The sequence below is a fragment of the Esox lucius genome, chromosome 12 (assembly GCF_011004845.1).
Source record: "Esox lucius isolate fEsoLuc1 chromosome 12, fEsoLuc1.pri, whole genome shotgun sequence".
In the NCBI taxonomy this organism is placed as follows: Eukaryota; Metazoa; Chordata; class Actinopteri; order Esociformes; family Esocidae; genus Esox; species Esox lucius.
In genome coordinates this window covers 35,711,701-35,734,417 of record NC_047580.1, presented here as the reverse complement: position 1 = coordinate 35,734,417, position 22,717 = coordinate 35,711,701, and the positions used below count along the sequence as shown (strand labels likewise).

At 45.6% G+C, this 22,717-nt stretch overlaps 2 protein-coding genes across 6 annotated transcripts in view; both read right to left on the bottom strand.

The window, feature by feature from the left end:
- Positions 1-842: 842 nt before the first annotated feature.
- Positions 843-6,708, bottom strand: lrrc23 (leucine rich repeat containing 23). Of its 3 annotated transcripts, none has more exons than XM_034296061.1 (9): positions 6,316-6,708; positions 5,971-6,157; positions 5,584-5,693; positions 5,274-5,394; positions 4,796-4,937; positions 3,426-3,556; positions 1,976-2,112; positions 1,099-1,303; positions 843-926 (listed from the first exon to the last, which is right to left on the bottom strand). In XM_034296061.1, exons 2-9 carry the CDS (start codon positions 6,076-6,078, stop codon positions 879-881), a joined length of 1,002 nt encoding a protein of 333 aa, XP_034151952.1. In that variant the 5' UTR covers positions 6,079-6,157; positions 6,316-6,708; the 3' UTR covers positions 843-878. The 3 variants fall into 3 exon arrangements, with proteins under 3 accessions (XP_034151952.1, XP_034151950.1, XP_034151951.1); XM_034296059.1 differs by having other exon boundaries at positions 5,971-6,139; XM_034296060.1 differs by having other exon boundaries at positions 5,971-6,139; positions 6,465-6,708.
- A 2,238-nt stretch (positions 6,709-8,946) lies between these two features.
- Positions 8,947-22,717, bottom strand: part of LOC105006798 (RNA-binding protein 10) — a 22,773-nt gene continuing 9,002 nt past the window's right edge. For all 3 annotated transcript variants that reach the window (XM_013136219.4, XM_013136218.4, XM_013136220.4), the window contains exons 7-22: positions 22,065-22,151; positions 21,517-21,577; positions 21,209-21,385; positions 20,364-20,524; positions 19,878-19,975; positions 19,460-19,547; positions 18,045-18,261; positions 17,794-17,897; positions 16,478-16,559; positions 16,139-16,230; positions 15,601-15,795; positions 14,709-14,921; positions 14,353-14,415; positions 14,007-14,204; positions 13,195-13,301; positions 8,947-11,410 (exon numbers count right to left, since the gene is read on the bottom strand). In XM_013136219.4, coding sequence (XP_012991673.3) covers positions 11,332-11,410; positions 13,195-13,301; positions 14,007-14,204; positions 14,353-14,415; positions 14,709-14,921; positions 15,601-15,795; positions 16,139-16,230; positions 16,478-16,559; positions 17,794-17,897; positions 18,045-18,261; positions 19,460-19,547; positions 19,878-19,975; positions 20,364-20,524; positions 21,209-21,385; positions 21,517-21,577; positions 22,065-22,151 — 2,022 coding nt within the window. In that variant the 3' untranslated portion in view covers positions 8,947-11,331. The remainder of the gene's footprint in view (positions 11,411-13,194; positions 13,302-14,006; positions 14,205-14,352; positions 14,416-14,708; positions 14,922-15,600; positions 15,796-16,138; positions 16,231-16,477; positions 16,560-17,793; positions 17,898-18,044; positions 18,262-19,459; positions 19,548-19,877; positions 19,976-20,363; positions 20,525-21,208; positions 21,386-21,516; positions 21,578-22,064; positions 22,152-22,717) is intronic.

The following is a 22,717-nucleotide window of genomic DNA, read 5'->3' as shown; positions in this document are numbered from 1 at the left end:
GAGGAGTCATGGTGATCAGCACAGATACAGATAATGTATGTTTACAGAGGAGTCATGGTGATCAGCACATATAGAGATAATGTATGTTTACAGAGGAGTCATGGTGATCAGCACAGATAGAGATAATGTATGTTTACAGAGGAATCATGGTGATCAGCACAGAGAGATAATGTATGTTTACAGAGGAGTCATGGTGATCAGCACAGATAGAGATAATGTATGTTTACAGAGGAGTCATGGTGATCAGCACAGATAGAGATAATGAATGTTTACAGAGGAGTCATGGTGATCAGCACAGATAGAGATAATGTATGTTTACAGAGGAGTCATGGTGATCAGCACAGATATAGATAATGTATGGTTACAGGAGACATGCAGCACGTTCCTCACTCCCTGTCATACAACCTGATTCACACACACACTCAGGTACAAGCACACACCCACACACCACTGCTCACACTCAGGTCCTAAACAGATCACACACATCCCCACACAACAAACATCCTCCAAACACTCAAACTCTGGGCTTGGCTGTGTAGAAATCAGCAGTGATCAGGGGGAGTGAGTGACTAAGTGACCAGATGGAGTGTGTGATCAGCTGACCAGGAGTGTGTAACTAGGTGTCTAGGTGGAGTGTGTGACCAGGTGGAATGAGGGATTAGGTGATCAGGTGGAGTGTGACCAGGTGGAGAGGGACTAGGTGACCAGGTGGAGTGAGGGACTAGGTGACCAGGTGGAGTGTGTGACCAGGTGACCAGGTGGAGTGAGGGACTAGGTGATCAGGTGGAGTGTGTGACCAGGTGACCAGGTGGAGTGAGGGACTAGGTGATCAGGTGGAGTGTGTGACCAGGTGGAGTGTGTGACCAGGTGACTGGCTGTCAGTTGTCTTCGGGTTCAGTCACTGCTGCCTCCTCATCAGAAAACCCCTACAAAAGGAACAGCTGTCAGGTCACAGTGTGGGAGTGTAAATGAAATGGAATAGTCGTTTCATAATACCATCATGGCAACATACAATGAAAAGCTTAAGGCAGGTTGCCATCTGACAATGCAAGAGAAATTCAAATCAAATAAACTGTGTGTGTGGTGTTTCCACAGTACCCGGAGTTTCTCATGGGCTTCGGTCTTCTCCTCAGGGGAGACAGGTTCCTTATCAAGGCATTCTAGCAGTGGCAGGTGTGTCAGGACCAGCACACGGTAGTCCTCCATCTCCACCACAGGGTTCTCCATCAGGACCAGCACACGCAACGACCTGGACACGCCCACCAGGCTTTGTAGGCCTCGCTGGCTAAACACCAGGTTACCCCTGGACGGAGGGAGGAGAGACGGAGAGATGGATGGAGGAGATAGAGGGAGGAGAGACGGAAGGAGATGGAGGGAGGAGAGACGGAAGGAGATGGACGGAGGGAGATGGAGGGAGAAGAGACGGAGAGATGGAAGGAGGAGAGATGGAGGGAGGAGAGATGGAGGGAGGAGAGTCGGAGAGATGGAGGGAGGAGAGATGGAGGGATGGACAGAGGGAGGAGAGACGGAGGGATGGAGGGAGAAGAGACGGAGGGATGGAAGGAGGGAGATAGATGGAGGAGAGACGGAGGGAGGAGAGATGGAGGAATGGAAGGAGGGAGATGGAGGGAGGAGAGATGGAGGGATGGACAGAGGGAGGAGAGATGGAGGAATGGAAGGAGGGAGATGGAGTTTTGGTGGTTCCATAACGTTGAGGTACTGCAGGGCTGTCCTAATGCTATACTTTGAGGTACTGCAGTGCTATATTCATGTTATATGTTTAGGTATTGGTGGTTACCTAACGTTGAGGTACTGCAGGGCTATATTCATGTTATATGTTTAGGTATTGGTGGTTACCTAACGTTGAGGTACTGCAGGGCTATATTCATGTTATATGTTTAGGTATTGGTGGTTACCTAACGTTGAGGTACTGCAGGGCTATATTCATGTTATATGTTTAGGTATTGGTGGTTACCTAACGTTGAGGTACTGCAGGGACTTCATGTTCGGGCTGATGCCATCTAGAGTCGTCAGCTGGTTGTCTCGGAGGTGCAGGGTGGTCAGACGTTCTAGCTTATCTAGACCCTCAAGGTGCTTGATGATATTTTGAGCCTGCACAAGGGTCAGAGGTTGAAGGTAAAAAAATCAGGGGGTTAGAGGTGAAGGGTGGTTGTATAAAACATTAAGTGTGCCCATAAAATATTACTTTAAGTAAGGGCCTAATTATAAGATTTTACTGTGTTTTGCACAGCATTTATTGTTTAGTTGACTATCAGGTGGATTGTTTCTGTTTAAGGTGAAATGCTGAACGTTTATTTCATGGCTGAAAGACTAATGGATACATGGCAACACTGGTATACACTTAGGTTCGGAGAGAATTGGACACGGACACAAGTTTTAGTATTTTGTCTGTGTACCAAAATGTATTCAAGTTACAGTTAAATAATGAATATGGGCTTAAAGTGCAGATTCTCAGCTTTAATGTGAGTGGATTCACATCCAAATTGGAGGAAGGGTTTAGGAATTACGAAGCCCCCTCTTTTTCAAGGGACCGAAAGTAATTGGACAATTGACTCAAAAACTGTTTCATGGACAGGTGTGGGCTATTCCTATATATTTTATTAATTAATTAAGCAGGTAAAGGATCAGGTGTTGATTCCAGGTGTGGCATTCACATTTGGAAGCTGTTGCTGTGAACCCACAACATGCAGTCAAAGGAGCTATCAATGCAAGTGAAACAGGCCATCCTTAGGCTGGAAAAAACATAAATCCATCAGAGAGATAGCAGGAACATTAGGAGAAGCCAAATCAACAGTTTGGTACATTCTGAGAAAAAAAGAACACACTAGTGATCTCTGCAACACATAAAGGCCTGGACGTCCATGGAAGACAACAGGTGTGGCTGATTGTAGGATCCTTTCATACTGCAAAAGCAGCCCAGGAGTTTTTTAAGGCAAAGAAGTGGAATATTCTGCAATGGCTGAGTCAATCACCTGATCTCAACTCAATCGAGCATGCATTTCACTTGAAGACAAAACTTAAGACAGAAAGATCCATGAACAAACAACAACGGAAGACAGCTACAGTACAGGCCTGACAAAGCATCACAAAGGAGGAAACCCAGTGTTTGGTGATGTCCATGCGTTCCAGACTTCAAGCAGTCATTGCCTGCAAAGGATTCTTGACAAAGTATAAAAAATGAAAATGTTATTTATGATTGTGTTAATTTGTGTCAGTGTCCAAATATTCCCAGACCAAACTGTATGTTAGGGTTGAATGTTTAGGGGTTAGAGATTACCAGGTATAGTCATTGAAATTTGGCCAGATGTAACGGTTATGACAGAGCTCAGAGGTTCGAGGTTACCAGATATAGTCATTGGAAGTTGGGCAAATGTCACAGTTAAGACAGAGAGGTCAGAGGTTACCAGGTATAGTTGTCGGAGGTTGGGAAGGTGGATGCCGTCGGTGGTCTCCAGTTTATTTCCTCTCAGCTCCAAAGTCACCAGGTTGGTCAGTCGGTGGTACTGCAGCCCAGAGACCCTCTGAATACGGTTCCCTAGAAACCACACACCCAGAGACCCTTTGAACAGTTCCCTAGAAACCACACACCCAGGGACCCTCTGAATACAGTTCCCTAGAAACCACACACCCAAAGACCCTCTGAATACAGTTCCCTAAAAACCACACACCCAAAGACCCTCTGAATACAGTTCCCTAAAAATCACACACCCAGAGACCCTCTGAATACAGTTCCCTAAAAACCACACACCCAGAGACCCTCTGAATACAGTTCCCTAAAAACCACACACCCAGAGACCCTCTGAATACAGTTCCCTAAAAACCACACACCCAGAGACCCTCTGAATAAGGTTCCCTAGAAACTATACACCCAGAGACCCTCTTAATATGGTTCCCTAGAAACCACACACCCAGAGACCCTCTGAATACCAGTAGCCTAGCAACAGCACACATACTGTTTCTGAATGATGATACCTAGCAATAAGACACAGAAACCCACTGAAAACCATTAACCAGCAACGACACATCTCACCCTCACCCAGAATGATACTTCTTCCCTCTGTTTAATTTAGTAGACTAATTTAATTTAGTAGACATAACATAAAATCAAAGAGCGGCTTTTCACTGTATGGTATTAAGGTGGATATGAAGGTTGAAGATGACTTCATCCCTAAACAGATTTTTCTGGGGACCACACAGTTGGTAGTCTCGCGAGGCCATACCTCCAATATTGTCTGGCCTGCTTGGTGTAACGTGCCTATTCAAAAAAGTTGCGGCATACTACACGCCACAAACTTCAAGCTGCTAAAGGGCATTACACTATAGTTTTTGGTAACCTTGAAACCTTTGTTGGCAAGAAGAAATTGCAAAACTGGATTCAAATGCCATCATTCAGCAGCCGTCTAACTGGAATGGCAGTGGATGAGGTCCACACTGTGGTTCTATGCTACGTTTTCTGTTCATCTATTTTTTGCAAAATATTTTGAGGAATGCCATCTTTTAGCTGGTTACTGTTTCAGTGAAGGCATCGTTCTCGTGAGCACACGCCACTGTATAAGCCCCTCACAAGCAATTCATTTGATTGGGTTAACGTGTTTTGAGGTGTTAGCCCAAGCAATGATTTTGTTTGGGTTAATGTGTTTTGGGACGTTACTGAAAAAAATAATAATAATCCCACTCCCTTTGCAATAAAAATCCTACAGGCATTCCCCGGGCCTAGCGACAAGCCAGGCCTGGTTTAAGAGGCTACGCAGTAGGTGGCCCCTCCCAGACTGACCAGTGAGGTTGAGGCTCTCCAGGCCAACACCTTCTAGTCCCTCCAGGTCTTTGAGGTGATTCAGGGCCAGACTCAGCCATTGTAGGTGCATCAGCTGCCCCAGAGGCTGTCCTTTGAACCCGGGCACCTTGTTACCGTCACACTGGGAAAGAGGGAGGAGACAGGAAGAGAGAGGGAGGAGACAGGAAGAGAGAGGGAGTAGACAGGAAGAGAGAGGGAGGAGACAGAAAGAGAGAGGGAGGAGAAAGGAAGAGAGAGGAGTTGTGACGGAGAAAGGGGACAGAGGAAGAAATAACATTTTGATATTTTATCTGGTTGAATTGTGCTACAACGTCATTTCAGAAGGAAGAATCCTCGTCTGGAAAATCCTCTGCAATGCAGACCTTTGTCACTCCTGGACTGGATACGGTAACACTGAAGTGCTGTGATGAATATAGAGGGCGTAATACCCACAGGAGAGCGGGATTTGGCTGCTTACTTTTAGCCAAAGCAGTTGTGCGAGGGCAGCCAGTGGTGAGAGGTCAGAGAGATGGTTGGATGAGACGTCCAGAAAACGCACGTGGACAAACGAGCGAACCAGGGCGATGTCTGTCAGCCGTCTGGGGAGGACGGGGAGGGTTTGAGGACGGGCAGAAATAAAGATGTAAGAAGGAGAAACAAGGACAAACAGGATAAGATAGACGGTTTAGGTTGTCTTCTATACAACCAGAAGTTCTGGGCTAAAAAATAAAGGAGGGTGGATGATTCGGGACTTTTCAGTTTTGTGTGTCCTCCACTGTTTAACTCACTTGTCTTTGAGTTCCAGCTTGACAAAAGCGTGTGCCAGGCCACTTCCTGTGTGACACAGCATGGACAGACCCTGGGTTATCATGTCCTGGGTCAGAGGGCATGGTTCCATCTGAAAAAGGACACATCAATACACTCAGCTTACCATCAATGAATTAACAAATTAATTAATTAATCAAGCCAATTCTGACAACCCAGCCAAGAACCAATCAGCAGCGACAACCTGGCCCACAACCAATCAGCAGTCAACATTTTTCTAATGTAGATTATGTTACTTCTGTTGGTCAAAAATAAACAATTAAAACTACTCAATGTAAATGTAGCTACCATGTAAATTACTCAATGTAAATGTAGCTACCATGTAAACTACTCAATGTAAATGTAGCTACCGTGTCCTCTTTCTCTGTCATATTCTCCTCTACACCTTCTCCTCCACCTTCATTCACGGTCTCTTCTCCTTCCGAAAGTGCCACTTCGCCGTCCTCCATCTCCGACATTCTCAGCACTCCGTCTACTCTGTGGGCTTGGGAATAATGAACTTCCCTCCTGGATAATGAACTAGAAAACACATATATTCTAAAATAATATTAAATTCAATGCTATTCAATTGAGGCATAATTCATTCAATGTATGGAGTGCTCCAAGTAAATGAAAGTCATGAAATGTTTTACTTTGCCAGAACGAAATGGAAAACGCTGATCTGTACAGAACTGTACCCGAGAGACTTTTATTACCTTAACGTGATGTTAGCACGTTACAGTAACATTCTGAGTTGAGTCTTGAAGACCAAACCAAAAATAACTACCATTACACCGCAATGTGATGTTAATTAACTAGCCAGTTGTTATCCACCGGCAACGTTTTAAATCAAATCAGCACCTACCAAAGACTGACAGGCAAGTCCGCAAACACGGCGTGTTTCTGTTTCCATGGAAACAACCCCAGCAGCCTCGGGGCGGAGCAGCCAAAATGTGACGTCAGAGGCGACCGAAGCTATCTTTTTGGCAACTTCTTTGTTCGTCTTGTGGGAAAGTTCCAGAAAGTTCCTTACAAATGAGTTATATGATTATATTTTGTCCTCCCTAAGAATGTCATAAAAAAATATCAACCGTATCAGCAATAGGCGAATTGCATTTTTTTTCCTCTGAGAAATTCTAAATGTTTTACACAATGTAATTCCTCTTTTCCAAACCACACCTTGTGCAAACCCTGTTTTGGAAATGCAACAGTGATACAACCACAAGTTAACGGTGATGTAGAAGTACTCTGTGTTGGTGCAGTCACTCAGCTCCAGAACAGAACACACCAACAGTTTTACGTTTAATATGTTTCTAGCCCTACTCTATTGCAGTATTTTATATGTACTCCGTGTTGTGTAATTGTAAGGGCTACATGGCATGCCTGGATAGATATTATGTAAATAAATACAGAATACATTTTAAAAGTCAAACATATTTCCATTCCTGAAAAACATGCAGTATGCATTTGCAAACCTCAATTAAGGATTGGTATAATGGGTTGCAGACTGCAGTTAAAGATGCAGTCTGGGACTCAATAATTTGTTTTGAACAAAATATTTAGAAAATAACAAAACCTTTTGTTTTACCTCCCATTTTCATTTTCAGTGTAATGTTTTTTATTTTTCATAAAACCTTTATTTTACCAGGTAACTACCAAGGTCACTAGAGAACCAAGTGTCATTTTTGAGGATTACCTGGGCAACCCTGGGCAAATTTAAATGCAAAACAAGACGGTCTACAAGAAAACATAATGTAAGACAGAAATATGCATGAATACAAATAAACATTAAAATACAGTGGGATACATAAGCAGGATTCAGCAAGTCCAGTTGTCTGATATCAACTCTTATTAAAAAAATTGATGTGTAAAGCAGGGTTATTCATGTCTTACGCTACGAGGTCCAGCCTGCTGGTTTTCTGTTCTACCTCATCATTACCTGACAGACCTGCTGTCCCAGGTCTAAATACATCCCTGATTAGGGGGTTGAAATGGAAAAATGGGAGTGGAACTGGCCCGGAGGTCCAGAGTTGTATATCAGTAGTGTAAAATTAGATGAGATTGTAAAGCCTTAGTGTCTTTTGCAACTTCCAGTCACTGGCAGCAACAAACTGAAATGAGTATCGACCAATGGAAGAAACGGCTTTTGGAGTAACCGGAGTGATATATCTTTAGGTGCGCAGGTTACTATCAGAGTAGCAGATGTTAAGTATTGAGCTAAGTTAGAGAGGGCATTTACCTACAAGTGACTTATACATTAGTTGAGTCTAGTTTGAGTGTGACAGGAGGGCCAATTAACCAATGTGTACAGGCCACAGTGATGTGTGCAGTAGGTCAGGATGTAAAGGTCACAGTGATGACTGATGAAGGGGGTCAGGATATGAAGGTCAGAGTAAAGACTGTTGAAGGGGGTCAAGATTTATAGGTCACAGTGATGAAGGGGGTCAGGATGTAAAGGTCATAGTGATGACTGATGAAGGGGGTCAGGATATGAAGGTCAGAGTAAAGACTGTTGAAGGGGGTCAGAACGTAAAGGTCACAGTGATGAAGGGGGTCAGAACGTATAGGTCACAGTGATCAGTGTTTAGAGGGTGATAGGACGTAAAGGTGCACATTGACGAAGGGGGTCAGGATGTAAAGGTCACAGTGATGAAGGGGGTCAGAACGTATAGGTCACAGTGATCAGTGTTTAGAGGGTGATAGGACGTAAAGGTGCACATTGACGAAGGGGGTCAGGATGTAAAGGTCACAGTGATGAAGGGGGTCAGAACGTAAAGCTCACAGTGATGAAGGGGGTCAGAACGTAAAGGTCACAGTGATGAAGGGGGTCAGAACGTAAAGGTCACAGTGATCAGTGTTTAGAGGGTGATAGGACGTAAAGGTGCACATTGACGAAGGGGGTCAGGATGTAAAGGTCACAGTGATGAAGGGGGTCAGAACGTAAAGCTCACAGTGATGAAGGGGGTCAGAACGTAAAGGTCACAGTGATGAAGGGGGTCAGAACGTAAAGGTCACAGTGATCAGTGTTTAGAGGGTGATAGGACGTAAAGGTGCACATTGACGAAGGGGGTCAGGATGTAAAGGTCACAGTGATGAAGGGGGTCAGAAAGTAAAGCTCACAGTGATGAAGGGGGTTAGAAAGTAAGTGTGACAGTGATGAGTGTTGAAGGGGGTCAAGGTGTAAAAAGATCACAATGATGAGTGTTGAAGGAGTTCAGGATGTTAAGTTTCCTGTAATGAGTGTTGAATGGGTTTAGGATGTAAAGATCACAGTGATTTGGAGTTTTGGAATTTATAAATTTTCTCTGAGCCACACCTGACCATAGAAATAATGGTAGAGACATGAGTCAATACTTCAAAACATCATCTATTTTTTTATCCAGAAACAAATACAGAATTACACTTTGAAGTAATCAAATGTCATAGTTTTTACACACATCAGAGTCACAGGACTACTTTATAGTGTATAGTGTTAGCAACACACATTCATCAGGGGGCCAGAAGAGGCAATCGTTTCCCTTCACATTTCTACCGGGTTTATAAAAGTGCTCAATTTAAAATCTGCCACAAAAAATACAACAAATCCGACACTTGGTTTCCATCCCAAATTGCACCCTATTCATTACACTGTTATGGATCCTGGTCAATGGTGGAGCAGGGAATAGGGCACGATTAGGGGTTACCCTTTAACACTAGAACCGCCAAGCCTTTCAGACCCCTGGGATCCACCAGAGCATACGAATCGTCCCTATTAGCATGGACGTTCTCCTCGGCCGCGTCACCATCCAGACAGAGCATCAGTTCATCTACCGGGTCTTCATCAAACTATGTAAAAAGAAATGATGAATTACAGAATTTGATTGTTTAAAATGGCTAATGAATTTGAAGAATTCAAGAATGTGTTTGTAATGCAGGGTTTATCATATGAAAACAAATTATTAAGAAAATAATACAAAGAACGATTATTTCTAAGAACACAGGCTACAGTATTTTCATCCATTTATTAGGTGAAAATTTACAAAGTGAAAATTACACAGCCAATCTATAGGTGACATGAATTGTCTATAGGTGACATGAAAAATATATCGAAAAACCGAGGAGTCCATTTCTCCAAATGAATAGGCTATGCGAATGGCACGTATTGGCAGGTCTCTCCCTGGGTTTCTAGTGGGGCTATCTAGTGGATTTCAAGGCCAATTAATATCTCTAGTCTCCTAGATGATTGGCATATACGGTTTGTCTATAGGTGACATGAATAAGTTATAAGATAGAAAAAGACAAGGTCAAACAGAGTGTCTTTGCAGGACTCTCCCAGGGTTTCTAGTGGGGCCACCGAGTTGATGCTGAATTGTCGAAAGTGTATAATCATTTGTATTATGTTTCAAAAACAGCCTAGATCATTTGTTGAATGGTCATGGAAATCTTGTATTTAATTTGTAACTTAATTCAAATTCAGCCAAGTCTCTATCTTTCATCTGGGAGTATCGCCCATTCATCCATTGACGTCATTCATTCAGTGAGGGGTGATTAGCGCCTGGGTACCATTAGCGGCTGCCTGGGTACCATTAGCGGCTGCCTGGGTACCATAAGCGGCTGCCTGGGTACCAACGCTAAGTACCACGGGCTGTTGTGGGATAAAAAAACAGGTAAATAGTCTTAAAAGTTTTCCGTTAGTCAGTTTAGAATTCTGACAACATAATGAAATATATGACTTATTCAGGAAAAGTCATGGGGGAGTGTAGCTTTCAAAATGGCAGGTTTATTTTAATTACAAACTAAAATGCCAATTGGCATAGGCATTTGGCGATTCTAGTGTTAAGACACGTCCATTGGGGGTGCCCTTTAAGACACGTCCTAATCACTCACTGTAAAATCAATGTGGTGCATAGACGTTTTCTTTAGTGATGCTAAAACCTATTTCTCTATTATCTGTGACTGGCTACCGTGGGTGACGACTGATCTCCTATATCGTCAATTCTACATCATCGATCCTATGGTGTTAATCCTATATCGTTCTGTGATGTTGATCATATAGCAGCAATTCTATATTGTCCTAGAGCGTTGATCCTATATTGTACCACCCAACTGTTCCTAAATTGTCCTATAGAGTTGATTCTTTATCCTCCTATAGCAGTGGTCCTACGTCATCCTATAGCGCTGATGTCTCGGATCATCCTGCAGCCCCAGTAATGGGTCAAATGTGCGACCTCCAGTGTCGAGATCAGAGTTGAGTAGTTGTCCTTGGTAACCAGGTCTTGCTGCCTCCCTCCATTCACTCCAACACAATGTCTTTTCTAGTAGATCTCTGTAGCAGTGAAGGAGGCTGCCTCACAAATGGCACTCTATTCCCTACGTAGTGTACTACTTTAGACAAGGGCTCAGGCCTAAGGAATTCCATTACGGGGAAAGGACGCCATTAAGGAAATAGCTAGTCAAAGAGTGTTGTTTCAATGCTATGATGTAAAATGCTGTGCTGTGTTGTAATAGGTTGTATTGAGTTGCAGTATGCTGTGTTGAGTTGTAGTATGCTGTGCTGCGCTGTAGTATGCTGTGCTGCGCTGTAATATGTTGAGCTGGGTTGTAATATGTTGAGCTGGTTTGTTATATGTTGAGCTGGGTTGTAATATGTTGAGCTGGGTTGTAATATGTTGAGCTGGGTTGTAATATGTGGTGCTGGGTTGTTATATGTGGTGCTGGGTTGTAATATGTGGTGCTGGGTTAGAGGTCGGACATCAGTCCACTTGTAGGTTGTGTAGCAACAGTCCTTTCTTCATCCCTCCCTGCAGCATCCTGGCTCCCTGAGTACCATCACTAGAGAGGGATGGAAAGACAGAGGGATGGAAAGACAGAGGGATGGAAAGACAGGGATGTGTGTTTAGCTATTTTACAAGTTTTGGGGTTCCGTATAAATTATATTAAAGGCATGGATACTTTTTATCATCAATATGAATAGTTCTAGCAACAGACAACTACACAGGCCAATATGTAACATTTTGATTTCCATTGTTTCTAATTTGGCCTGTTCAACCATTAACCATTTACAGTCAAATGGACAGTGACATTCACAGACTGTTTAATCACAGAATGCAAGGTCATTCTGCAGGTGGCTCAAATCCTTGTGAGAAACCACTGAGGTTTATCAAGGGAGTATTTTCCCCAAGGGTGAGAGAAAAAAACATTTCTGTGTTTTTAGCAACACTAAGGTAAAACTATCTGAAAGTTGGGCCACATAATCTTGATCCGTTTGTTAAAACCTCAGAACTCAAGCTTTTGAATTGAATTCTAATAACAGCTATAAACAGAGAGAATTGCCCTGGGATTCTCCTCTAGACTCCTGTTGTGTCTGGTGCTATTACACCGGTTATATCTGGTGCTATTACACCTGTTATGACTGGTGCTTCTACAACTGTTATATCTGGTGATATTATACCTGTTATCACTGGTGCTCCCACACCTGTTGTCTTGTCCGCTTAAACCTGTTATGTGTGGGTCTATTACACCAGTTATGTGTGGGTCTATTACACCAGTTATGTGTGGGTCTATTACACCAGTTATGTGTGGGTCTATTACACCAGTTATGTGTGGGTCTATTACACCAGTTATGTGTGGGTCTATTACACCAGTTATGTGTGGGTCTATTACACCAGTTATGACTGGTGCTCCCACACCTGTTATGACTGGTGCTCCCACACCTGTTATGACTGGTGCTCCCACACCTGTTATGACTGGTGCTCCCACACCTGTTATGACTGGTGCTCCCACACCTGTTATGACTGGTGCTCCCACACCTGTTATGACTGGTGCTCCCACACCTGTTATGACTGGTGCTCCCACACCTGTTATGACTGGTGCTCCCACACCTGTTATGACTGGTGCTCCCACACCTGTTATGACTGGTGCTCCCACACCTGTTATGACTGGTGCTCCCACACCTGTTATGACTGGTGCTCCCACACCTGTTATGACTGGTGCTCCCACACCTGTTATGACTGGTGCTCCCACACCTGTTATGACTGGTGCTCCCACACCTGTTATGACTGGTGCTCCCACACCTGTTATGACTGGTGCTCCCACACCTGTTATGACTGGTGCTCCCACACCTGTTATGACTGCGGCTCCCACACCTGTTATGACTGCGGCTCCCACACCTGTTATGACTGCGGCTCCCACACCTGTTATGACTGCGGCTCCCACACCTGTTATGACTGCGGCTCCCACACCTGTTATGACTGCGGCTCCCACACCTGTTATGACTGCGGCTCCCACACCTGTTATGACTGCGGCTCCCACACCTGTTATGACTGCGGCTCCCACACCTGTTATGACTGCGGCTCCCACACCTGTTATGACTGCGGCTCCTACACCTGTTATGACTGTGGCTCCTACACCTGTTATGTCTGGTCCGCTTATACCTGTTATGTCTGGTTCTATTACACCTTTTATGACTGATGCTTCTAGACCTGTTATGACTGGTGCTATTACACCTGTTATGTCTGGTGCTATTACATCTGTTATGACTGGTGCTGTTTGACTGGTGCTAATGCATTCACATGTGTGTGTTTGTGTGTGTGTCTGTTTGAGACAGCAAAGCTTACAGAGGGCTGAACCTTTTCTTCTTTGGATCTGGTGGCTCATTGGACAGCCCTCCTTGGTCCCTCTTCTCCCCCGCCTCCTGTTGACACCTCCTCTGCTCCAAGTTTTGCTGAGGGGGGTGTTAAGATTAAAGGTCATGTTGTTCCAACTGATGAGCCAGAAACCAGACTGACCAAAAGAGCTTGCGATAAATTAAACCTAATCGATTTTAAATGTATTTGCAGTTTTACTGGACAAAAATTATGAATGTACCAAGTTTGGTTTCTTAATCCACCCAGAAACGTGTCAGTTTATCAAATGCTGATCTAATAACCTGCTTCTCTGGGCTGGAGGTCAGGGATTAAACTGAGGTCAGGGATTAAACTGAGGTCATGGATTAAACTGAGGTCAGGGATTAAACTGATAACTAAAGGGTTGTGGTATTGGAACTCTCAAGTTACACTAAAATGATTGGAGACTCGTTGAGCCCCCTATATTGAGGTCATAAAACCCCTATAAATAAACAGCAAAATATAGTATTATTACAAAGTTACAGTAAAAATAACATCAAAACATGAACACTGAGAGCCGGTTTCACAGACACAGAATAAGTGTAGTCTAGGACAATAAATCAAGGTCAATAGAAAAACAAGCTGAGTGGAGTTTAGTCATAGAGTAGGCTTAATCAGTGTCTGCAAAACTTGTACACCTGCTAATTTACTACTTAGGCATGATTTGTCATTGCTTTGTCATGCTACATGACTTTATAGTTGTGTTAATCCACTACGTAGGCATGGTATGTCACTTTATAGTTATGTAGGCATGCTATCAGCACCTTGTGTAGCTCAGAGAGCTGCTGATGTCGTATTAAAGCCTCTTTGCTGGGGAACTGTCTTCTACAGAGCAGACAGGCCAGCTTAGCCCAGTCAGTCAACCTCTCATCCCTCTCATCCCGGTCTCCTCCCTCTTCCCCCTCGCTGTCAGTCTCGCCACTGTAGGCCGGAACCAAACCCTGCACCTGAGGAGGAGAGCGCTACAGACAAAAAGAGGGGAGAAAGAAAATCAGGGGTTGTGCAGAAATAACGGAAGAAAAGAGGGGAAGTAGGTATAGGGAGTACCACAGTGTGAGGGAGGAGGAGAGACGTAAGGAGTACCATGGTGTGAGGGAGGAGGGGACTTACCTCTCTGTGATCTGTGTGTCTAAGCTGGTCCAGGAGGATCTGAGGTCTTTCAGACAACGCCCCCTACAGGACACACAGGAGAAAACACTTAGAGCCATGTGGGAGTTCCTTTTCTGAAGGTTAATTGGCAAGGACCAAAGGTTCTCACTACGACAGTAAAACAAGGAAGATATTGTTCCGTCCTCAGTTCAACTAGAAGCTTCATCTGAATTCTAAGGGTTAAGTTCAGGCATTAAGGGTTGGGTTTAAGAGTTAGGGTTAGGTTAAGGTTAGGCATGAAAGGTTAGATTGTTGAGGTTTAGGTAAGGGTTAGGTAAAGGTTAGGTTTAACAAAAGTTGTTAGGTGCGTGTAATACCTTTTTCTCCAGGACGGCATATCCAGCGTCTGCGCTGGCAGACTCTCTGCGGTCATCAAAGCGTCCGTGTCCAGGTGTCCTGGCATAACCCGGGGGAGGAGCCAGCGAAGCCACAGGGGTCGTGGAGGAGGAAGGGGAAGAGGACGAGAGAGAGCGAACATTCTCCTTCTGTCGGTTCAGACTCTTAGCCCAGCGCTCCATGTCTTTCGCTATCTGACAACACACACACACACACACAAACACATATGTAAAAATGCATCAGAATCACCTTTAATCACTAAATACATTTAAATAACCAGAATGTAACATAAGACAACATATGGCGACAGAATATGGGTGACCATATGGGTACAGTATACTAACTACTGACTAGTTAGTATGCAGGGAGGTGGGCAGTTCTATCCATGAATCTAGATGCAGGGAGATGGGCAGTTCTATCTAGATAATATCGATATCTATGAATCTAGATGCAGGGAGGTGGGCAGTTCTATCTAGATAATATCGATATCTATGAATCTAGATGCAGGGAGGTGGGCAGTACTATCTAGATAATATCGATATCTATGAATCTAGATGCAGGGAGGTGGGCAGTACTATCTAGATAATATCGATATCTATGAATCTAGATGCAGGGAGGTGGGCAGTACTATCTAGATAATATCGATATCTATGAATCTAGATGCAGGGAGGTGGCCATTAATGTAACAGTGCAGCTCTTTGATTTGCTGTTACAGGAGGAGAATTTGGGTAGCTTCGTTCAGTGGTTTTGTGTTCATGCTTGCAAGGGTATGAATGCGTGTGTGTGTGTGTGTGTGTGTCTGAATGAAGTGTGCGTGTGTGTGTGTTTGAATGAAGTGTGTGTGTGTTCGAAAGAAGTGTGCGTGTGTGTTACCTGTTGTGCAGTCTTGTTTTTGGGCTTGTCCTTCTTCTCCTTTCCTCCGGGGGCAGCAGGAGGTGTGTCAGAGGGGGTGGCGTTGTCACCGGGGGCAACGGCAGATTCAGCAGTTGATTGGGCGGGAGCTGGGACGTATGTCTGCTTCTCCCCCTCCCAATACATATACTGGAGAGTCACTGGGTTGTAGTAATACTGGAGGGGAGACAAGTAATGCATTTACGAATTTTACAAACCAGCTTACTAACCCCTCCTGATCAATGTCCAGACCAGCTTACTGACCCCCCCGATCAAGGTCCAGACCTGCTTACTGACCCCTCCTGATCAATGTCCAGACCTGCTTACTAACCCCCCCTGATCAAGGTCCAGACCTGCTTACTGACCCCTCCTGATCAATGTCCAGACCTGCTTACTGACCCCCCCGATCAAGGTCCAGACCTGATGGAGCTGCTTTGGGATGAAATAAGCAGTACACACCCAGAAACGTACTAATGTCATGGTGTTCTCTGTTTATTTTGTGAGGAAGAACGTGTGTTACCTGTGAGTTTGGGTCGTAGTAGAGTCCAGTTAAAGGGTCGTAGTAGAACCCAGAACTCTCCTCATACTGGTAAGTGGACACGTCCGGAACAGCTACACACACCCCGAACACAAAGAAACACACACAATGAACACACAGGCACCAAAACACAACACACACACACACCAAAACACACACAGGCACCAAAACACACACAGACAGCAAAACCCACAAGTGAAACAAAGATGACCTGAAAACGGTAAGAGTATCTGGTAGGGACAGACAGAAAGACAGACAGACTCACAGACAGACAGGCAGACAGACAGACATACAGACAGGCAGGCAGACAGGCAGGCTTACGGTATTGTTGGTACTCGTGGGGAGTGCCTGGGGTAGCTGGATGGGAGGGGGTGGCTGGCTGGGGCTTACCCACTATCTCAACCTGGTTCAGGAGGAGGGGAGAGGGGGAAGAGAAGGGGGTAGGAGAGCATGAGAGGAGAAGAGAGAGGAAGAGAGAGAGGACATGGGGGGGGGGGGAGAAGAGAAAAGAGAGGGGGGAAGAGACATAAATGAAGCTGAGTTTCTCCTCTGTCCTCTGGGCCAGTGAGACCTAATGTCGGGCCAGTGAGACCTAATGTCGGGCCAGTGAGACCTAATGTCGGGTCAGTGCTCAATTTCCCCATTTAGATTAATTGTATAGTGTTAAAACGTTTGCTTGTCATCTTTGTCACTCTTCCTGCTTCGATTTGTTCCCACATTAAAATGCGTCTGTACAGCTTCTCCTCCCCTAGCAGTGTGGTACAGGACCGGTGTTGTCTTTTGACCAATAATAGTAGATGGCTCGTCTGTTTTGACCAGTCATAGTTCATAGTACATTCTAGAGCAGGACCCAAACATGGTATTGAACGAGGCAAAGCGAATGCGCAGATTTTTTTCATGGAAAGAACAGGTTCCATGACACGAAAAACGATAATGGCAAGGAACACGTCCTGCCGTTCATATTGTGCGCACCCGACCAAAACCGACCAGGCAGGGTTGTTTTTCAAGGGAACGAACAACTACGGAAAACCTCTGTAGTCCCCACAGCATGTGGCGTGTGTTACGGCCAAACGGGCTGCTGACAACCCTGCGGCTGCACCAATGAACGTCTGCCTGCTCAGGATGAGGTGACGCGAAGCCAAACTGAAAAACTCATTATGAACGCCTGTCATGTTGTGAAGAGGGAGAAACCATTCAAGCAACTAGTGCAAGTACTGTATTGCACCATATTTTTATTACCATAAATATATTAACTAAATTATCTTTTATTTTCATGCTTTTGTCACATGCAAATCTGACCAAGCATCTTCATGAAAAGATGATAATGATATTTATAGTTGCTAATATTTTGATAACCATTTATTAAAAAGTAATGATGTGCGTTGCATCATATCTATGTAAACAGCAAAGGCTTGTATCAGCTCTCATGTCACATGCAAATCTGTGATGATATGATATTTACATACTATATATCTGTAAAATACAATAGTATTGTTTTGTTTATTTCAATTCAGTTCGGGCCAGTAGATTTCAGAGAAAAAAAGTTAGCGCTGGACCCTGCAACTGCCAGGTGTATCATTAAAGACCCCTGTATCACAGTGTCACTCTGGACAATCAATAGGTTTAAAAGATATTACCTGATTGGCCTGCTTTGTTGCCGTGGTGATAAGTGGAGTCTGTGACTGACCGTGACAGATCTGCACACCGTCCATGGCAGAAAAGGCGGTCTGAGATGAGACTGCTGCACTCACACACACACACACACACACGCGCACAGACACACACGCGCACAGACACAGAGAGAGGATTAGGGTTAACGTCATCTGTTTCAGATCTATCTTTCCTTCCTCCTCTAACTTTTTCTAACACCCTCTATCCAACAACTCACCAACTGCTGTTCCTGTGTATGCCCCCATCAGGCCAGCACCGGGGCTGGGTAGGACAGTACCCGTTCCCCCTGTCTGGGCTTTGAAGGCCGGGCCCTCGGTTCCCACAGTGAAGTCCTGGTTGTCCTGACCTCCATAGATTCCCAGTGTGACTGCTGCCCCCTGCTGGTACAGCTCCACATCCACACCCTGCTGCTGTGAAGCAGAGGATTGGGCTGTCTGGACGTGTTAACAGTGAAACAGAAGAGAAGCCACTGAAACAACATGCACACTAAAGGACCGTACTGCTCCAGGGTCCAAAAGGACCGTACCTGTACCCCAGGATCCTAAAGGACCATACTGCCTCCCAGGGTCCTAAAGGACCGTACTGCCCCAGCGTCCCAAAGGACCATACTGTCCCCCAGCATCCTAAAGCACCATACTGTCCCCCAGCATCCTAAAGCACCATACTGTCCCCCAGCATCCTAAAGCACCGTACTGTCCCCCAGCATCCTAAAGCACCGTACTGTCCCCCAGCATCCTAAAGCACCGTACTGTCCCCCAGCATCCTAAAGCACTGTACTGTCCCCCAGCGTCCTAAAGAACCGTACTGTCCCCCAGCATCCTAAAGCACCATACTGTCCCCCAGCAGCCTAAAGAACAGTACTGTCCCCCAGCGTCCTAAAGAACCGTACTGTCCCCCAGCGGCCTAAAGAACCCTACTGTCCCCCAGCAGCCTAAAGAACTGTACTGTCCCCCAGCGTCCTAAAGAACCGTACTGTCCCCCAGCGGCCTAAAGAACCCTACTGTCCCCCAGCGTCCTAAAGAACCCTACTGTCCCCCAGCGTCCTAAAGAACCCTACTGTCCCCCAGCGTCCTAAAGAACCGTACTGTCCCCCAGCGTCCTAAAGAACTCTACTGTCCCCCAGCGGCCTAAAGAACCGTACTGTCCCCCAGCGGCCTAAAGAACCCTATTGTCCCCCAGCGGCCTAAAGAACCCTATTGTCCCCCAGCGGCCTAAAGAACCGTACTGTCCCCCAGAGGCCTAAAGAACCCTACTGTCCCCCAGCGGCCTAAAGAACCCTACTGTCCCCCAGCGGCCTAAAGAACCCTACTGTCCCCCAGCGGCCTAAAGAACCCTACTGTCCCCCAGAGGCCTAAAGAACCCTACTGTCCCCCAGAGGCCTAAAGAACCCTACTGTCCCCCAGAGGCCTAAAGAACCCTACTGTCCCCCAGAGGCCTAAAGAACCGTACTGTCCCCCAGCGGCCTAAAGAACCCTACTGTCCCCCAGCGGCCTAAAAGACTATACTGTTCTGCTAAGGATTTAACAAGACAAAAACCCTCTAGCCAACGCTTCCACACAAGCTTGTAAAGCCATGATGGTCTACATGAAAAACAAAGGTGTGTATGAGACTGAATGTTATTATAACGGTCACCTGGGTAACGGCCCACTGAGCTGCGGCGATGGCGGTACTGGCGACCGTGGCGGCACTCACTCTGCCCCCGTCCGTCAGAAACACGTCCCTGGGAGCGGGTGGGGCATTCTGTTTGACAGTGGTCTCACTACTATACATACACATTTAAGCACAGTGATTATATCTGGACCACACATGAGGATCAGCGCGTGTGCAGGGATATCTGCTCCCAGATCTGTCTCCTCCTTTAGAAGCCCTGCAGGCGCACAGCAGTTCAGTGGCAGACTTGTGTGTCTGGTTGTTGGTCAATCAACCAGATGTATTTATAAAGCCCTTTTTACAACAGCAGTTGTCACAAAGTGCTTTACAGAGACACCCGGCCTTAAAAAGGAGCAAACAACAGTAGTGTTGAATTTCTGTGTGTTTCTGGTGTCTGTACCTCTTGGATCCCTTGGCAAACTCCACTGCGATGGCCTTCCCATCTATCGAGAGAGACGGTTGTAATGCCTGCAGAATCTGGAGGAGCTGGGACGCTTCCTGCAACACGCACACGCACACAGAAAGCAAACATTTAACCGGACATGTAACAGGAAGTGAAATGAACAGGAAGTGAAGATGGCTGCAGTACAACCTGGTAGAGCATCACCAGGGAAGAAACCCACTGTCTGGTGATGTTTATTAACTTCATCGAAGGCAAAGGTTTTGAAACCAAGTACTAATAGAGACAACTTTATTATTAAGATTGGTAATTTTTCCAAATTACTTTTGGTTTCCTGAAATGGAGAGAAGTTGTATAAAAGTCTGTATTCCTACACGGTCCATGGTTAATGGATACAAATACCAAATCAAATTAATTTCAAGTCCAATGTGTTGGAGTACTGAGGCAAACCAACGAGTCCTGTACTGTTGTGTGAGTGTCTCTCACCACAATGGTAGACAGCTGAAGGAACGCAAAGCCCCGGTTCAGCTGAGTCTGTTTGTCTTTGATCAGCCGAACGTTGGAAGGAGACAGGCTGGCGAACGGAGCCAGAGCAGACAAGATGGAGTCCACTGAGGTATGTGGGCCCAGGTTCCTCAGAATCAGAGCTGGGAAAGGGAGAGAATGGATGGAGAGAATAGATGGAGACAAATGGAGAGAAATGATGGAGAAAGAGAGAATAGATGGAGAGAAATGGAGAGAATGATGGAGAAAGAGAGAGAATAGACGGAGAGAAATGGAGAGAATAGATGGAGAGAAAATAGATGGAGAGAAATGGAGATAATGATGGAGAATGAGAGAGAATAGATGGAGAGAATTGGAGAGAAGGGAAATTATGTCAGTTTATACGGTCTCTATTATAATCTTGGTTTAATGCACTTATCTCGTTTAAGTTCGTAAATCCCTAAAGCCAAGTCTCCTCCCCCATTGTAAAGCCAAGACTCCTCCCCCATTGTAAAGCCAAGTCTCCTCCCCCATTGTAAAGCCAAGTCTCCTCGGTTAGTGGAGAGTCATGTTTAGGTTAGGGTCATGCTTAGGTAAGGGTCACGGTTAAGTGAAGGTCATGGTTAGCTGAAGATTATTGTTAGTTGAAGGTCTTGGTTAGTTGAGGGTCTTGGTTAGTTGAGGGTCTTGGTTAGGTGAAGGTCATGGTTCGGTGAGGCTCATGGTTAGTTGAAGGTCATGGTTAGTTGAGGGTCATGGTTAGTTGAGGGTCATGGTTAGTTGAAGGTCATGGTTAGTTGAAGGTTATGATTAGGTTAGGTTCATGGTTAGGTTAGGGTCAGACTTACTGTCGTTGGCAACCTCCGCCTGTTGTGTGTTAATGACCCCGACCCCAGGGTCGCCCAGGGATGTGGAGGAGGCAACAACAGGCTGGTAGACTGCAGGGAGGGGCAACAGGCCCTGAGCACCGTCCTTCTGATGCCCCAGGGGCAGCTCTCTCAGCTGGGGCAGTTTCAGCTCAGCCTCTGGAGATCCCAGTGAACCACAGAAGAGACTGTCAATCATTCATCACAGGGGTAAAGGTCTCTATATCACCTTTACCTGATTTGGACATATAGTGTAGATCATTATGTTTCATTACAGGGTTAAAGCTCACCTGATTTAGGAACGCTACACTTGAAGCACTTCTCCCTCCTCTTGAAGTTCTGAACCCCACACTGTTGAAACACCCACCACACACGGTCAGTACCACACACCCCACACTGTTGAAACACACCACACACAGTCAGTACCACACACCCCACACTGTTGAAACACACCACACACAGTCAGTACCACACACCCCACACTGTTGAAACACACACACGGCTGGTCAGTACCACACACCCAACACTGTGGAAACACACACACGGCTGGTCAGTACCACACACCCCACACTGTGGAAACACACACACGGCTGGTCAGTACCACACACCCCACACTGTGGAAACACACACACGGCTGGTCAGTACCACACACCCCACACTGTGGAAACACACACACGGCTGGTCAGTACCACACAACCCAAACTGTTGGGTTCAATTTGAGCCAAACAAAATGAATAGCAGACTTAAACTGAGAAGAAACAATTCATTAGAAAGTCTTTTCCTTTTGTATTTAATTAAGTAACTTTCAGAATTCAAATTCCCATCACAGTAGCCATACCTTATTGCAGAGCCAGTCTTCATTGGCACGAGGTTTTGGGTCACTGTAATGCATAGACACCCTCTGCCCCAGCACAGACAGAACATTCTGGAAGAGAGAGAAAAAGGCAGAGCGACAGAAAGAAGATGGAAAGAACCAGAGAGAGAGACGGGGACGGGGATGGAGGGAATAATACTGTTACGGTGATGGCTTATAAGAAAACACAACCCCCCCACATGAGAAGGGCAGAGAGAGAGGGGGAGAGAGGGAGAGAGAGAGAGAGAGAGAGAGAGAGAGAGAGAGAGAGAGAGAGAGAGAGAGAGAGAGGACTTGAAGAAAGGTAGAAAGAAAGAGGACAAGAGAGAATTGTAACCTTCTGCTCAAGAAAAATTGGGACGGACGGAGAGCTTTGTGTGTGTGTGTGTGTGTGTGTGTGTGTGTGGAGAGTGTTGTTTTGTCAACCCCCCCCCTTAAGGGGAACCTGGTCACAATGTGCCAAACTGACCCCCACCCCAACTTGGCAACACAACCAGCAGTGTCAAACACATGACCTGGGGAACGGACACAGAACACACAAGGCCCCGGCAGGGGGCGGGGCCAGCAGGGGGCGGGGCCACTGAGCAGTTGACAGCATTCTAAGAGGAGAGACTGAGCTTGCTGTGGTCCCACGTTAC

What these genes read in the sequence shown, in the direction of transcription:
- lrrc23 (XM_034296061.1), bottom strand. Translation starts at nt 6,078, where the DNA reads ATGTCGGAGATGGAGGACGGCGAAGTGGCACTTTCGGAAGGAGAAGAG. An exon ending in AAGCTGGAACTCAAAGACAA is followed by an intron (nt 5,395 to 5,583) that starts GTGAGTTAAACA and finishes CGTCCTCCCCAG; the next exon opens with ACGGCTGACAGACATCGCCC. An exon ending in ACCTCCGACAACTATACCTG is followed by an intron (nt 2,113 to 3,425) that starts GTAACCTCTGAC and finishes ACCCTTGTGCAG; the next exon opens with GCTCAAAATATCATCAAGCA.